Genomic DNA, 15325 nt, shown 5'->3' on the forward strand with positions numbered 1-15325 from the left:
TACTTCGTATACTCCTAGAATATAATTCTATTCGACTGAAGAATCAGTTAAAGATAAACAGTCTTGTTTGTTGCTGCTGGGATGATTTGAGTAATACGGTGTATCAGCCAGCAGTTCCCAACCTTTTTGTGACCCGTCACACATTGCATAAGTCAAGACGTTGTGAGCAGGTCTGCTAAAGATTGATTTGCGCTTCTCAGATTGTTTTATCTGAATCATTTTTAAATATCCAGAGAAGTAAAACTATCCCTAAAGATTTGAGAAACATTAGCGTATAATTTTATGTAGCATCTTCTTTTGCTGTTACTCATCATGACCCCTGGTCCTGACCCCAGGTTGGGAACCACTGACTATTACGGATTTCTTCTCAAGGAGCTAAAATGCTATTTTACCAATGCTGTGTCATGCAGAGAGAAGAGAGATGAAAAGCAAACAGCAGAGGGACAAAGGGATGTTGACATCGATCCACTGGTAAAAATGGATTTGGTTAGCATGTGGGGAGAGACAGAGAAAGAACAATTCATTTTCATCACTTTAGAGAGGAAGCTATACCGTCTCCCAAACCATAAATAAATTAACTACAAACAGGACTTTCAGGTGTCGGCTTCTCTTGGAGCTTTTCGCTTGAATACAGAAAAAACAAGAGGATCCATTTCTCATCCTCAAAACCTGCAAGACTTTCTTTCAGTGATTCAACTTCTCACCTACTGGTCTTGATCTGTAAAGATGCTATCAGGCATAAACGTCTCACTGTTTTCCACTACATCAACAGGCTGTCAGCTTACGAGGACTCCACAGTGATGATGGCCTCGCCTGTCTTCTGGATGAAACTGGAGGATGAGGAGATGTGGCTGCGCTGCTCAGCGCAGTCGTCCAGGTGTGGTGACTGAGCGGCAGCCTTCACTCTGAGGGAACAGTCCACGCTGTCGTGCAGCAGGTCTGCCCTCTCCTCCTCCTTCACAGCCTCCTTCCCTCCTTTACCAAAATGCCCCTTCTGTAGTTCCTCGTCCTCTTGTGCCTCTCTCTTCACGTGGCAGCGACACACCTCGATGCCCGAGTCGCCCGTTAGCCGTCGATGCCGGAAATGATCCTCCTCATCGTCGTCTTCTTCTTCTTCCTCTTCTTTTTCTTGCTTTTGCTCCTCCTTGTTGCTGCAATGTGTGAAAACAGAAACATGTGCAGAGAAGAGAGCCTGTTTAGGGGGAGACAGAGTGGGCCTCGGGGCGGGAACACAAGGCGGGGCCTCTTCTTCTTTCTCTCTCTGCATGGCCACAGCTCCGAGTGGGTCTGAGAGGACAAGAGGATGGACTTGACCAGGAGGGAGGGAAGATAACAGAATGAGGGGAGAAAGTGGGAGGCGAGAGGGGTGTGAAGGACGAGAATGCAAAGGAAGAGAGAGCGGTGGAGCTGAAGGTGAGACTCCATCACTGCCATTAGAGGAGCGTCTCTGTACTGGTATGACATCTGGCGTAGCCACGGGTATAACATCAGGTGGAACTTGTGATGGAGGAGTCGGGGAAGGAGTTGGTGTGAAGCTGGCCCCAACCCTCGGCATGACAACACAGTCGCCCCCTGCTTCACTGGGCGTGGAGATGTGGCTGCTGTCGTATGTCTCGTCCGTCACCTGAACGGAGAAGGAGGTGCTGGAGGGGGAGGTGAGGGAGCACGACTCGCAGGAGCAGCTGGTGTAGTTGTCAGAGCTCTGGGAGGAAGTCAGGCCACTGGGACCGGGGCCCAGATAGGGAGGGCAGGGGTGACGGTGGTGGTGATGATGGGGGTAAGAGGAGCTAGGGCCCCCCATGGCACCTCCCTGCAGGGCGAAGACGGAGCTGTAAGGTGGAGGAGGGGTGCTGGGCTGCGCTGCCACCTCCTCATAGGAGGGCAACTTGAAGGATGCCAGAAAACCTGCGACGAAAGACATATCACGTATCAGCTCAAACGTGCAGTATGCTGCCTGACCTGTTGGGCCTGATCACACTGAGATGTGTCACCAGAAAATACATTGTTTTCCAGTGGTGTGGCTCGTCAGTGTGACACTAAGCAAAGGCAGCCAATTAGATCAAGCAAGAGGTGGGTGTGGTAGGAACAGTGGGACAATGGCAGTCCATCACACATACACCCTACTACCTAGTCCACCTAATGTGTATTGATCCCTGATTTAACGTAGTCCCTGATAAATGCACTGTATACTATTTCTTTGAGTGATGCTTACTAAGACCTACAGTGCCCAGCTGTCTCATGAAAACAGTCTTTTTTGAAAAGGAAGCTGAATATTTGTGGTCCATTCTTAAATATTTATTGTACGTCCTTGATAGGAACTGGTGGGTTTGGAGCTGAGCGCCCAAGACATGCTGACAGATTGTTAGTTTTATTGTTAGTCTATTGATGAAGTTATTATAACTAGAACAAGAACAAAAACACGCTTCTCTCTCCAACTAATTCAATCACCTGCATCTTGCTAATCCTCATTAACACCTGCTCAGACCTGTATAGGTGTGTCTAACCCTTTCTCTTCTGTCTGTCTGCTGAATCCAAATGTCCGGACTTCACCACACTTGCGGACTTGCGGACTATGTTATCTGCAGGAACAGATGAGTAGGCACTGTTCATCAACTTATATGACACATAGATGAATATGACAGCAGTGATAGTTAAACGTTTCCAAGGCAACGAGTAAAACAGTCTCGTGGGCTGTCTATCAGCCGCTTGCAGTCTCTGCCCGCACAGACTTTATGTGATGACGGTAAATACCTCACACTATATACAACTGAAGTCTGCAAGGGCTCGGTCCGCAAGGTGGAGATTTGAGTTCAGCCTCTCTGTCCTCACAACCCTCTCCTCTAAGCTCCATTCTTCTCCTCTCTTCCTTCTCAGCAGGGCAGCTCAGTGGCTCCACAGCTAGCACCATTGCCTCACAACAAGAAGGTCCTGGTTATGAACCCCCAGGGTGGTTGACGAAGCACAAAGCTCGACCCCCAGGTCCATAACCGTCTCTGGTCGACCCCCATCATCCCATCAAACACAACCCTCACCCTGTCTTTCCCTAATTCTTAGTCATCCCAAAACTACTTTGCTGGTCTTTGTTAGTGAAATGGGATTTGCTGACATCTTACTTTCCAATATATTATGTTATTTTGGCTGCATCATGGCTCTTTAGATTGAGTGCAGTTTACAACCTGGAAAAACAAGTAGAACAAACAGAGGTTCACAATTTTTTTCCGTTTAAGTTCTTAAAATGTCCTCAGGGCAGCTGAACACTGTGGAAAACAGAACACATGTAAAGTTCTGAGAAATTGATTTTTGTATTCAACTGTGAGTACAAAACTGTCCAGACCCAAGCATGAGTCTAAACATTCTCTGCAGCTCCTGACAGAAGAACATGATCCAAAAAAAAAAGTGAGATGTAGTATCATAAGCCAACATACTGAGGTCCAGCATTGAGGAAGGGTAGTTGCAGGCTCCGTTATAGGCAATCAGATTGATCTCCCTCTGTCTCTGCTGCTGTTGGATCCTCAGCTTGGCCCGGCGGTGGCGGTAAGCGCAGAAACAGCTGAAGAGAATCAGCATGGTCCACAGCAGCCAGAACCCTGCAGAGAGCAGGAAATGGCCCAGCATGAACTTGACATCACCGTGAAAACAAACGTTCGGTTCGCGCTTACAGAATTACATCCCAGATTTTCTCAGGTCACACAGAGGTATACACTGTTTTAAAAGGACTATAATTATGGTGGTTTTAGATATTCTATCCCATTGCACATAAATTCATTTATGTTCCACATTACTGCTATCTGTATTCCAAAGCATACTGAACGACTTTAGATTTATTTCCTAACTTTTGTGCATTAATTTGACCATGATGTCAGCTTTCAAACTTGAGGCAGGTAATTCATTTCAGTGGCGAATATGCTGCTATTGTTTTTTAACCTAATGAAAAGTTGAGACATTCAAGGATAGCTCATGAATGCAGTGGTTTATAACAGTCTGCAGTCGTACGAGTAAAGAATAAATCCTTTAATGTCATCTTAACCATGACCTTTAGCCATAACTTCATCTGTAAATGTCAAATGATATATGACCCTGTGATCTGACCAAGAGAAACATACAGTTTCAGATGTAATTTTTAAGATTTAATGATCAGATTTAACTGAACAGCATTGCAACATGCAGCCTGAAGCTGTAGTTTGGTGCCCCCTAGTGTTTATTTAAAATACTTGACTTGGAAAAGACCAGATACGGCTTATCCATTACCTTTACCTAAACGTTACAATGCAATATTCACTATGTCAAATATACATAGGCTAAATGCTTTTTTAAATATGTTCTGTAAGAGCATTATATCATAAAAAACAATCCCTCAAGTTTAGAGATATACAAAATATGTGCATAATACTACATTACAATGTATAAAACAAGTATGTTGAGTTTATTAAAATAGAAATATGTGTATTATGCTATATTACAAGGCATAAAACTAGTATGTAAAGTTTATAAATATAAAAATATGCACATTATGCTATATTACAATGTATAAAACTCGTAGGGAAAGTTTATAAATATAGACATATGTAAATTAGGCTACATTACAATGTATAAAACTAATATGCTAAGTTTAGAAATATAGAAATATGTATATTATGCTACATCACAATGTATAAAACTAGTACATAGAGTTTAGAAATATAAAAATATATACATTTTGCTAAATTACAATGTAAAAAACTAGTATGCAAAATACAGAAATATAAAAATAATGTATAAAACTAGTATGTTAAGTTTAGAAATTAAGGAATATTGTAAAAAAAAAAACTAGTATGTAAAATATAGAAATATAAAAATAATGTATAAAACTAGTATGTTAAGTTTAGAAATATGTATATTATGCTACACTGCAATACATAAAACTAGTACATAAAGTTTAGAAATGTAAAATATATACATTTTGCTATATTGCAATGTAAAAAACTAGTATGTAAAATATAGAAATGTAAAAATAATGTGTAAAACTAGTGTGTTTAGAAATATAGAAATATGCGCATTATGTCACATTACAATGTATAAAACCAGTACGTAAAGTTTAGAAATATAAAATTATATCTTTCATGTTACAATACATAAATAGAAATAAGAATAAGAAATATGTACAATATGTGCATCATTTGTATAGTATACAAAATTATATAATTATAATAATTATTATTGCTGTTGTTGTTGTTTTACATCAAGTTTATTTGGCAGATGCTTTTATGCAAAGTGCAGCAATGTAAAACATAGAGTATTATAAGCCTGATTGTCTGGTTGACCTAGATTAAATCTCTGAATTACACTGAAAATAAGACGTCGAATGATCTGCACGACATCCCTCTCTTAATTTCCCTGTCAGATTATTTCACGTGCAGTAACTTCTGTGTTGTAACCTGTTCTTAATATACAACAGGAATGTAAATACAAGCAGATCTTTGTGTCCAGATTTTTCTCGTCATGCATCAGAACTCAGGACTTAAGTCAGTCAGTTAACTCACACCACAGCTCATAATAGTAGGTGCAGCAGCCTGTCTCTCCGCAGCAGTGCCCTGTTTCACACAGGTAACCTGGATTGTTGTTTACCCCAGGGCAGTACTTGGGGCTGACAACAGGCTGGCTACCAGAGCCTCCATGATGCTTCACCACCTAGTGGACAAAACACAGTATCACATACCAGCACAGTGACAATGGTGTTACTGCAGAGATAAGGCTGGAATGGTTGGTATGGCTACGGTATTCCCTCATGACAGACGACACAATGTGAGCATGAAAATGTATGTAAGGTTTACTTATTTGGTTTTTCCTCAGAGCTTTTGAAGATAAAGTCAGAGCAGAACAGCAGGCCGGTTACATCTGACATCAATCTTGAACCAAAACAGAGATTATAATCCCCCTTTTATACAATCACCTGTTAACACCTGACTGAAATTCCATACGTCAATCATGTGATGACAACTGACCATCTCTATGACAACTGAGCAAATGCCATCTGCTGATGAAGACCACGAGAGGTGCTCAAAAAACTAGTAGGTGAAACTTGAACTTGACTCAGCTATTTTCTTTGTCCACTTTGGGGCATCACTATATTTTGGCACACGTTAGAGTCACATTTGCAGTGTTGAGGAAGCTAGTTTGAAAGCATAGCTATGCAAGCTATCAGTTACTTCATACTAGAACAGGGGTCAGCAACTTTTACTACGAGCAGAGCCATTTCTGTTCCCAAAAAAAATCATATCTGTGTGGAGCTGCAAAATATATTTGAGCCTTATCATAGCAATAGTAACACAGCCCCATTAAGTCTAAATTAGCTTATCAACATTACTAACAGGTGTAATCATTAATATATTTTACCATAAGGCTGCCACTCTGCAGTAACATAGTTATGAATATTTGGTATATTGCAGCGAAAGTGAACAAATCTATGTACTTTTAAATTCTATATTTTCCTCCAAGCCTTTTCCAAGCTGGAATTGGAATCCACAGCTGGCTTCACTAAGAAGACTCAAGAAAAGCCACCAAGAAAAGGCGCCAGGCTGTAGACCTAGCTATGACTCACATTTTAGTTGACAAAATTTTTCTTAACTTTGTTGTGGAACTACATGTTACACATTTTTCCGACTGGATATTGTAAGAATCACGGTTAAAAAATAACCGTCATTCATTTACATGTGGCCTAATTTCAATTCAAAGTCACAGGGAGCCATTTGAGAGCGGCTAAAGAGTCACATGTGGCTCCAAAGCCACATACTGCCTACCCCTGTGCAAGAAGAAGCTGAACTACAGCAAAGCTACCCAAGAGAGAAATGTAAAGCTACTTAAAAAAGCAGTACAAACTACTCTGTGAATGACCAAACTGACAATGTTTGCATGTGATACTAAATTATAACAAAATGTAATAGTCACATGCCAGCAAAAATGCCACTCAATAGGGTTTATTGTAAAAAGTTCCCACTTGTCAGACAGATTTAGATTCAGATTCCTTTTATTATCATTTTTATGATGAAACATAAAAACCAGCAAAAAAAATAAACAAATCCTCAGTTGAATTATTCAAGTAATAAACAGATAAATAAATCTAAAATAGGAGCTACTAAAATGCACTGTCATGCTAGCGACAGTCACGCCGCCATGTTGCCAGATCATCATGGAAACAAAAAAAATCAAAAATACCCCAGTATTCACCGGAAAGTGTAAGGGATATCATCTTTGATTTTGTATATCGTGTATATGTCAGTCAGACACCTGGTTTAAGAAACTAGAGTCAACCTAGTGGCACCAGGCAAGGTCAGAGAGGTCAATTGCAGGAATTACAATTACAAGTAATTTAATAAAAGAAAATCATAACTTCCCTGTAATGGCCCTAAATTGCCCCTAAATTTTAGTAGTTAATACAAAAAAACTAAGTTAACTACTTGAATCCCAGTGCAAATAAGACAGATAGTTGAAACACCAGCAAGTAACTGCAAACATGTATTAAACTATTAGTTTAATTAGATGTAGTTCACTACTCCCCAACATTCACCATTAACTGTCATTCTAGCTCTTTTTTTAGCTCCATTTTGGTCTCCACCAACTCCTGATGAAGTGGCATTATCAGCATGTTTTGCTGAATAAAGCTGCCTGTGGTGGCTTTAAACTGGGTTAATATGAGCCTGCGACAGTAAACAGTAGTAGTAGTGGTTGTGGTTCATAAAATCAAAACATTCTTCTTGCTTTTAAAGACGTTAAAATGTTTCATAGTGAGTGATAATTCTCTGTGAGTGACCCCATTCACAATACACATCACACACTTAATCCATTATTAATAGAAACATATTGATTAGAGCAGCTTTAACATCATTTTGTGAGATGACATTATGTTTATTTGCAGCTTCAGGTCAAAATTAAATTATAAAAAATCTCACACCTTATTAACTGTGCGCATGTCAGCCTCCTTCTGAGAAACAGCCACCTACAATGAGAAATGGAAGGACCTCTGTGAATTTTACAGTCACATCTTAATTACTTACAAGTCAGTGCGAGGCAGAGAAGAAACCAAGGACCTAAACACAGACATTAAATATAATAAATGTTCGACACATCATAAATGTCCATGCTTGGGGGAAGAGATGAGCTCAGACACTTCAGCGAAACCATAAAGCCACGATAATAATGCAGCAAGAACAGGTTGCTGTATCTGTTATGTACATAGTTACCACACATGAGACTGAGAAGTGCTAACAAGTAATTATGCATCGCCATAGCAACCACCGTGCTTACGCTTGGAGGCTTTTTTTACCCGTGTGGACAATATTTTCTATTATCCAGCGGTGTGAAATGTTTAGTTGTGGGTGAAGGTCGAGCTCCCTACCGTGGCAGCTTCAGTCCCATCCAGCCCCTGCAGGGACATGGTCATCTGGGAAAACACAGAGAGATGTAACAGTTAAGATGGAGCTGCAGAGAGAGACATGATACAGAAAGAATAAACAGAAGATCGCCACTACGTGTTACAAGTGACAAGCACACGTGCTTCACAGGAAAGAAATTAGACTGTGCTGTCGTTCTAGGAATCGAGCATGACAAAAAAAGGCCACTAAAGGCAGCTTCCCATGTGTGACGACGCCGGTTACCCCACACTCCTCGCTCTTCAAGGAGCCGGGAAGGTCAATGGCTTTTTAACAAAACCTATTTCTCCTTCGTGTGTCTAGATAGCAGCCAGAAGGCACCAATTTCCAGACACTCTCCCTTTCTCTGTGCTTGTTTCTTTCAAAATTCACACATTCATACACCTCGAAAACTGTGATGAAAATAGAAAATAGGGGAAATACACTAAACGTGCATTCCCAAAGCCCAAGCTGACATGTTCGGACTGCTTCTTTTGTCTGAAACCCCAAAATACTCAATTTACAATCATTTAAAGGGAGGAAAAACAGAAAATTCCAACATTTGAGAAGCTGGAATCAGACAATGTTCGTCATTTTTGCTTGATAAATGAATTTTCTGTTGATCTGCAAAGCATTCTGACACTAAATCAGTCACATAGTATACACATGAAACATCTGGTTATCTTAAAAAAATTCCCTGGTGGCATTTTTTTGACAAGGGTATCATCTCAGCAGGCAATGAAACCTACACCAATCACACAGGCTGACCTACCTATAAGGATGCTACACAATAGGATCCATCATATAACGATCTGAGTCCAAATACTATCTGCAGTGGAAATAAATAGAGCATTTACGCTACCCAAATGTAATTCTGTCACGGTGCAGATTTTAAAATTCTGTGTGTCACTCACGCCTCTGTAAATGTCACTCAGGCCCACCGTGAGTAACGGGAAAATATGCCTGTGTGTGTGTGTGCCAGCTGGATGTGGGGCCACGGTCAAAAACAATGTGCAGACACTGGGGGCTGCAGCCATGTAAATGAGACCTCTTTTGTTAACAACTGGCTGCTGGTTATGTAGTCAGCACAGGGAACAATGTTGGCTGCGGTGTCTGTACATACATGCCAGCGCGTGCACAGATACACACACACATGCACACAGCTATTAACAGGTTCAGAGTTATATCTGTCTACTTACAAAGACCAAAATGACAATGAGCCAAAATTCAACAAGCAGCTAACTCCACACACTGCCCCACCATGACTGTACACAGCTGTTAGTTAGCCGACAGATATTCTTATTTACTGAAGTATATCACATACGTATACCCTTCTTCAACACCAGATGCTTCCACAGGTTTATTAATATTGCATAACACAAACATTACATGACACTTTGGTGGAAGAGAAATATCTAAGGACATACAGGAGCATAAGACAAACTAAAATTACAAAAAGTCATGCCAAAAAGTGATCAGGTTGCAGGCAGTACCATGTGGCCATGAGCACAAGATCTTCACAGGCAGGTCTGTTATGGCTGGGTACATTCCTCAATACAACACTTAAAGGTAAACTTAAGTATTTCTAAACCTGGGCCCTGTTTTCCTGTGTTTTTGTGTCTCAGTGATTAGGGGAGACCACAGTGTTTTAAACTGGTCCAGTATTGACAGAAACCACTGCAGCAAAACAGGCTGCAGTGTAATCTCTACAGGCAATTGTGCGCTGTCAATTTACGTCCATTAAAAAGTGCTTGATTTCGTCACTGACAGGCTCATAGTGTTATTATAAGTGTCTGACAACATTATGAAAAGGACCCTACAGAGAAATGAAACGTTTTTCCGTACCTTTTGGTGGTCTGTTTGTTAATGTGACCAAGTCTCACTCAAGGAGAAGTCTCATTCTGCAATCTCGCAAGAGTTGGGTTATTGCAAGAAAAACAGTGGTGCTGGAAATTAGGTTGTTGTGTTGGAGCAAATAAAGCGTAGCTTAGTAATACAAAAAAGATTTTCAATGTCATGGCTGAATTTCGATGATGTGGAAAAGTCAGTGAGATTTCAGGACAAGACTGCTACTTAAGCAAGACAAAGTTACACACAACAGACTGGATCAGTGGAAGGTATAAAAAAAAACTTGTGGCAAAAACAAGCAGTTTTTATAGCTGTAAATTGACCACATTGCAGCCTGTTTTGCCGCTGCAGCTGCAATTTCAAAGACTCTCTCCATTACTCACTTAGACACAAAAACATGGGAAGATAGGGTCCAGGTTAAAAGAATACCTACATTTCACTTTAATGGTCCAGTGTATAGGATTTAGGGCAATCTATTGGCAGAATTTGAATACAATAAGAAACTTTTTTTCATCAGTTTGTAATCATCTGAAACTAAGAATCATTGTGTTTTTGTCACCTTAGAATGAGCTGTTTACATCTACATACAGAGCGGGTCCTCTTCCACAGAGTCCACCATTTTTTTCTACAGTAGCCCAAAACAGACAAACCAAACACTGACTCTAAATAGGGGCCAACTGTGTTCTTGCACTGTAGTTCTCCTAGGCTTGGGACACAAGAGAAGTTTCAGTTGGTTCCAATGTGCAATCTCTCTATTACATGTCTCTAAATCCTGAACACTGGACCTTTAAATTTTGGTACCAATACAAAACAATATTTTTTTTGATATTGAGCTCAGGGAAATATAGATGTGCTTTATTACAAAACATTTTGTTAATTTAAGAAAAGAAGCGTCTACTCTGCTACAACTAATTATATATAAGACATTCTGCAAACTGTTTTTGTTTCTGATATATGCAGACCACTAAACATTGTTCCACAACAAAACCCAACAGGAAAGTCTTGCTGCATATCCATCTGTCAAATATAACCTCAGGTGGGTCATAAGTAAGCTTTCATACTGTTATGAAATACAGAGTCAAGAGGGAACTGAGTTCCTGTGGTAAGCCCACTGCACAGCGTGGAGTACATGCACGTGGATGCGAAGTACATTCAGACTTCCCCAGAGACCACAGACTAACCACAAATGATTTCCACCCCTGGGGTCCCTCAGTTCTCTTTTGCATCGACACACACACACACCTTACTAACTCCAACATAGATGACATGAAACCTGTGAAGAACACGCCAATTTGTGTACGTCTGACTGTGAGCCTCCCTCGCCACCTGAACACCCAAAAATTATGAGTGAAGGGGAAATCAACTGGAGGCTGGTATTTCAGTTGGCAAAGGTAAAATGAGAAAATGCACAAAAAACAGGCATTTATGTCATGTAGTCAAGATTATGACTTAAATTATATGTTAAATTCTAAAACTTGCATGTAAATAAGATGTAAATAAGATGAGGTCAAGACTCCTTGGACTTTGAAGCAAACTGTGGTCATCATGTGGGCTTAATAGATTTGCTTTTAATGTCAGAATGAAGCCGAGACAGACAAACACTTTTTGCTCCACTGAAGCCTGTAAAAAGGTCAAGACACATAAAGACAGATGCTGCATCTTTATATGAAGATATAAGAACCAAGTCCTTTACCACAATAAAAATCAAATGCCAAAACTTGACATACTAAAACAACATTAACTTGGGAAAAAAAACGTATTATCCGACATTATTATAGTAATGCTGCACCTAAAGGTATACTTCATCTCCTGAATGATCATTTGTATATTATTAACTCACCCTATTGTATTGAATGAAGAATCCAAAAACAACAAACTTTAGCCCTTTTCACACAGAGATCACGCTACAGGGCCGCTGCACAGTCCCTGCTTTATGCCTCCTTTGCATTTTTAGACAGAAACAAACAACTTCAGTGTGTGATTATACACAGAATCAAAGGAAGCCTGACGGGCATCATATGTAACACAACAGCCTCAGCCTCTACTGTGACATAAGACATATGCATCTGTTATATGGTGGCTGATCTCGTCCTCTGCTCAGAGGGTAAGGAGCTCCTGGATCTAATTGTTTTTCCATTGTTTTGCTGACATTTACGGCCACTGCTCTTCTTCTTTAAAATAGGCACTAACTGCTAACAGCTACTTTTAAAATCTCCCATGGTGGGTTGCACGCGTAACACGTTATCATCATTACTGTAAGGCAGCAATACTTGTGCACCTCCTGACAAATTTCCCTACGGAGACAATGAAGCTGTCCTGTTTGTACAGACACAGTTTTTGCGCTGTTATTACTTCCTGTGGTGGCCAAAAGACGAGAAAACTCTGTCCCTCCATCCGCAAATGCACCTTACAAATAACCTCCCTGAACAATCAGTGTAAATGGGGCAGATGTTTTGATATAGTTTTGCTGTAGTTAAACACTGTCCCCACTGACTTCAACTCATCAACAATGTTTACTGCTTTTAGATTCTTCGTTCACTGTGGAGGCATGCGAGAAAAATAAGTTTTCTTTACGAATTCAACACAACACAGAGTGAGGAATAAAAAGTGAAGTATTCCTTTGATTATAATTATGCCAATAAAGCAACATGTTACTATTAGTATCACAGGGTTTGAGGTGAATGTTACTCTACATGTCACAGTGACTGCCTGAACATAGATGTCTCCTCTGAGCACTTTCAAACAGATGTAGTTTACACTGTGGTATCATGAATACAGCTGTATAAGCCTAAATATTTCTGGACAACAGCAGACTTAGAACAAGGAAACATCATTCCCAGTGTTGAGCTGGCAGTGTCCTGAATCAGCAGTATGGTGTTCTGCTGGACAAGCAGCTGTATATTAGATTTATGAGGCTGTAAGGGGTTTGGCAGTTACAGCTCTTAAATCATGCCTGCATATATTACAGTTTAATCCTTGGTGCATTATGGCAGCAAACAAAGAACCAACTTTAAAATCTAAGTGCAGTTTCTGCAACACAAGTCAACAAGTCAAAAAACTACAACTGAAATCCATAATATACAACTCATAACTTTCCTTTAGTGTTCCCAGAGAGAGTTTACTGTGTGTCTGTGGTGAGTTTAGTGACACTGGATTAAATTTTAAAAGATGTTGTTGTGCATTAGAGGGCCCTTGCTTCTAAAACTGTCTATAAAATGTTTTGCATGACCAACAGCATCACAGACAGCACTTCCTCTCACTACAAACAATCAAATAGAAACTGACTTTGCTGCAGTGGTGCAACAAATGTACATTCTGTCCTGGAGAGACATGTCAAAAGATGCAACTCAGGATGAAGAACAGGAAAAGGCAGACGGGTACAGTACAAGTTGAGGCCACTGTTTGTCAGCAACAACACAGACCGTGCAGAGCATGTTGCTCTGCAGAAGAACTGAAGCCCAGCTGTTTGTATCAAAGCAAAGCTGTGCGGTGCGTTTACCTCCTCAGCCTTCAGCCCGAGGCAGAATGTCAGCGTTTTCTCTGGGTCCATGGCGACAGATGAATACCAAGCTAAACAGAGAAAATATAAACGCAGAGGTGGGATGTTATTCTGCTAAGCCCCCATCGCTGCTGTCCCACTCCACAGACACAGTGGCCTCCCCATCCGCCATTGCCCGGACGGACGGACGGATGCCCCTCCCAGACTCCGCCGCACACACCGGAGCACCGCGGCCAGACTCCGGCTGTATTTTAAGGATGGAGCCGCGGAGTATCACAGTGCAGACGTCGTTGTCGTCGACTGTTGCGTGCTGTAGTGAAATAAATTTGTTTTATTCTTTGTTTTCGCAGAGAGGGTCGGAGCTGAGCATGATGTCATGCTTCTCCAGCCCCCAAACTACTTGTATGGGAGCGCTGCGGCTTTGATTGGCCGGAGCTCCCAGCAACAGCCGCACAGAGGCTGCTGCTTCAACAGGGCTTTACTCTCACACTGTTGCTTTATTAATTACACATCCTCGCAGCCACTTTTATTTGTTATAGTGTACCGTGCTCCTGGCCCGTATTCTGAATTTGTATCTGAATTCTCAGAGTTTTTATCCAGTTTAGTTCTTAAATCAGATAAAGTTATTATTGTAGGCGATTTTAACATTCATGTCGACGTTGATAATGACTCCCTGGCTACCGCGTTTATCTCATTAATAGACTCCATTGGCTTCAGTCAGGGTGTACATGAACCCACTCACTGTTTTAACCATACCCTCGATCTAGTTCTGACGTATGGAATTGAAATTGATAACCTAAAAGTCTTTCCACAGAATCCCTTGCTATCAGATCATTATCTGATTACTTTTGATTTCTTTTTACTCGATTACACGCCACTTAGCAACAGTTACTATACTAGATGTTTATCAGATAGTGCTGTCACAAAATTTAAGGAAAAGATTACTTCGTCGTTAAATTCAATACCAATACCTTCAGTAACAGAGGTTTCCCGTGCCGACTTTAACCTCTCCCAAATTGATCATTTTGTTGATAGCGCCGTAGGCTCGCTGCGAACAACGCTCGACTCTGTAGCTCCTCTTAAAAAGAAGTTAACAAAGCAAAGAAAGTTTGCTCCTTGGTATAACTCTCAAACCCGTAGGTTAAAACAAATATCGCGAAAATTTGAAAGGAATTGGCGATTAACCAAACTGGAAGAATCTCGTTTAATCTGGACAGACAGTCTCAAAACTTATAAGAGGGGCCTCCGCAATGCCAGAGCAAACTATTACTCAGCATTAATAGAAGAAAACAAGAACAACCCCAGGTTTCTTTTCAGCACTGTAGCCAGGCTGACTGAGAGTCAAAGCTCTATTGAGCCTTGTATTCCTTTAGCCCTTAGCAGTAATGATTTTATGAGCTTTTTTAATGACAAAATTCTAACTATTAGAGGCAAAATTCATGACCTCCTGCCCTCGGATGGTAGGCCTACCTATCTAACCTCAAACACAGCTGTAGAATCTAATATATATTTAGATTGCTTCTCCCCAATTTCTCTTCAAGAATTGACCGCAGTGATTTCTTCATCTAAATCATCAACGTGTCTCTTAGACCCC

General features: G+C 40.7%; 1 protein-coding gene across 1 annotated transcript; it reads right to left on the minus strand.

Annotated features, from left to right (window-relative positions):
- Nucleotides 1-295: 295 nt before the first annotated feature.
- LOC117254642 (uncharacterized) lies at nt 296-13921 on the minus strand. The gene is made up of 6 exons (XM_033623012.2): nt 13732-13921; nt 8372-8416; nt 7928-7972; nt 5520-5667; nt 3426-3587; nt 296-1905 (listed from the first exon to the last, which is right to left on the minus strand). Exons 1-6 carry the CDS (start codon nt 13780-13782, stop codon nt 782-784), a joined length of 1575 nt encoding a protein of 524 aa, XP_033478903.2. The 5' UTR covers nt 13783-13921; the 3' UTR covers nt 296-781.
- Nucleotides 13922-15325: the final 1404 nt, after the last annotated feature.

The sequence above is a fragment of the Epinephelus lanceolatus genome, chromosome 3 (genome assembly GCF_041903045.1).
Source record: "Epinephelus lanceolatus isolate andai-2023 chromosome 3, ASM4190304v1, whole genome shotgun sequence".
Lineage (NCBI taxonomy): Eukaryota > Metazoa > Chordata > Actinopteri > Perciformes > Serranidae > Epinephelus > Epinephelus lanceolatus.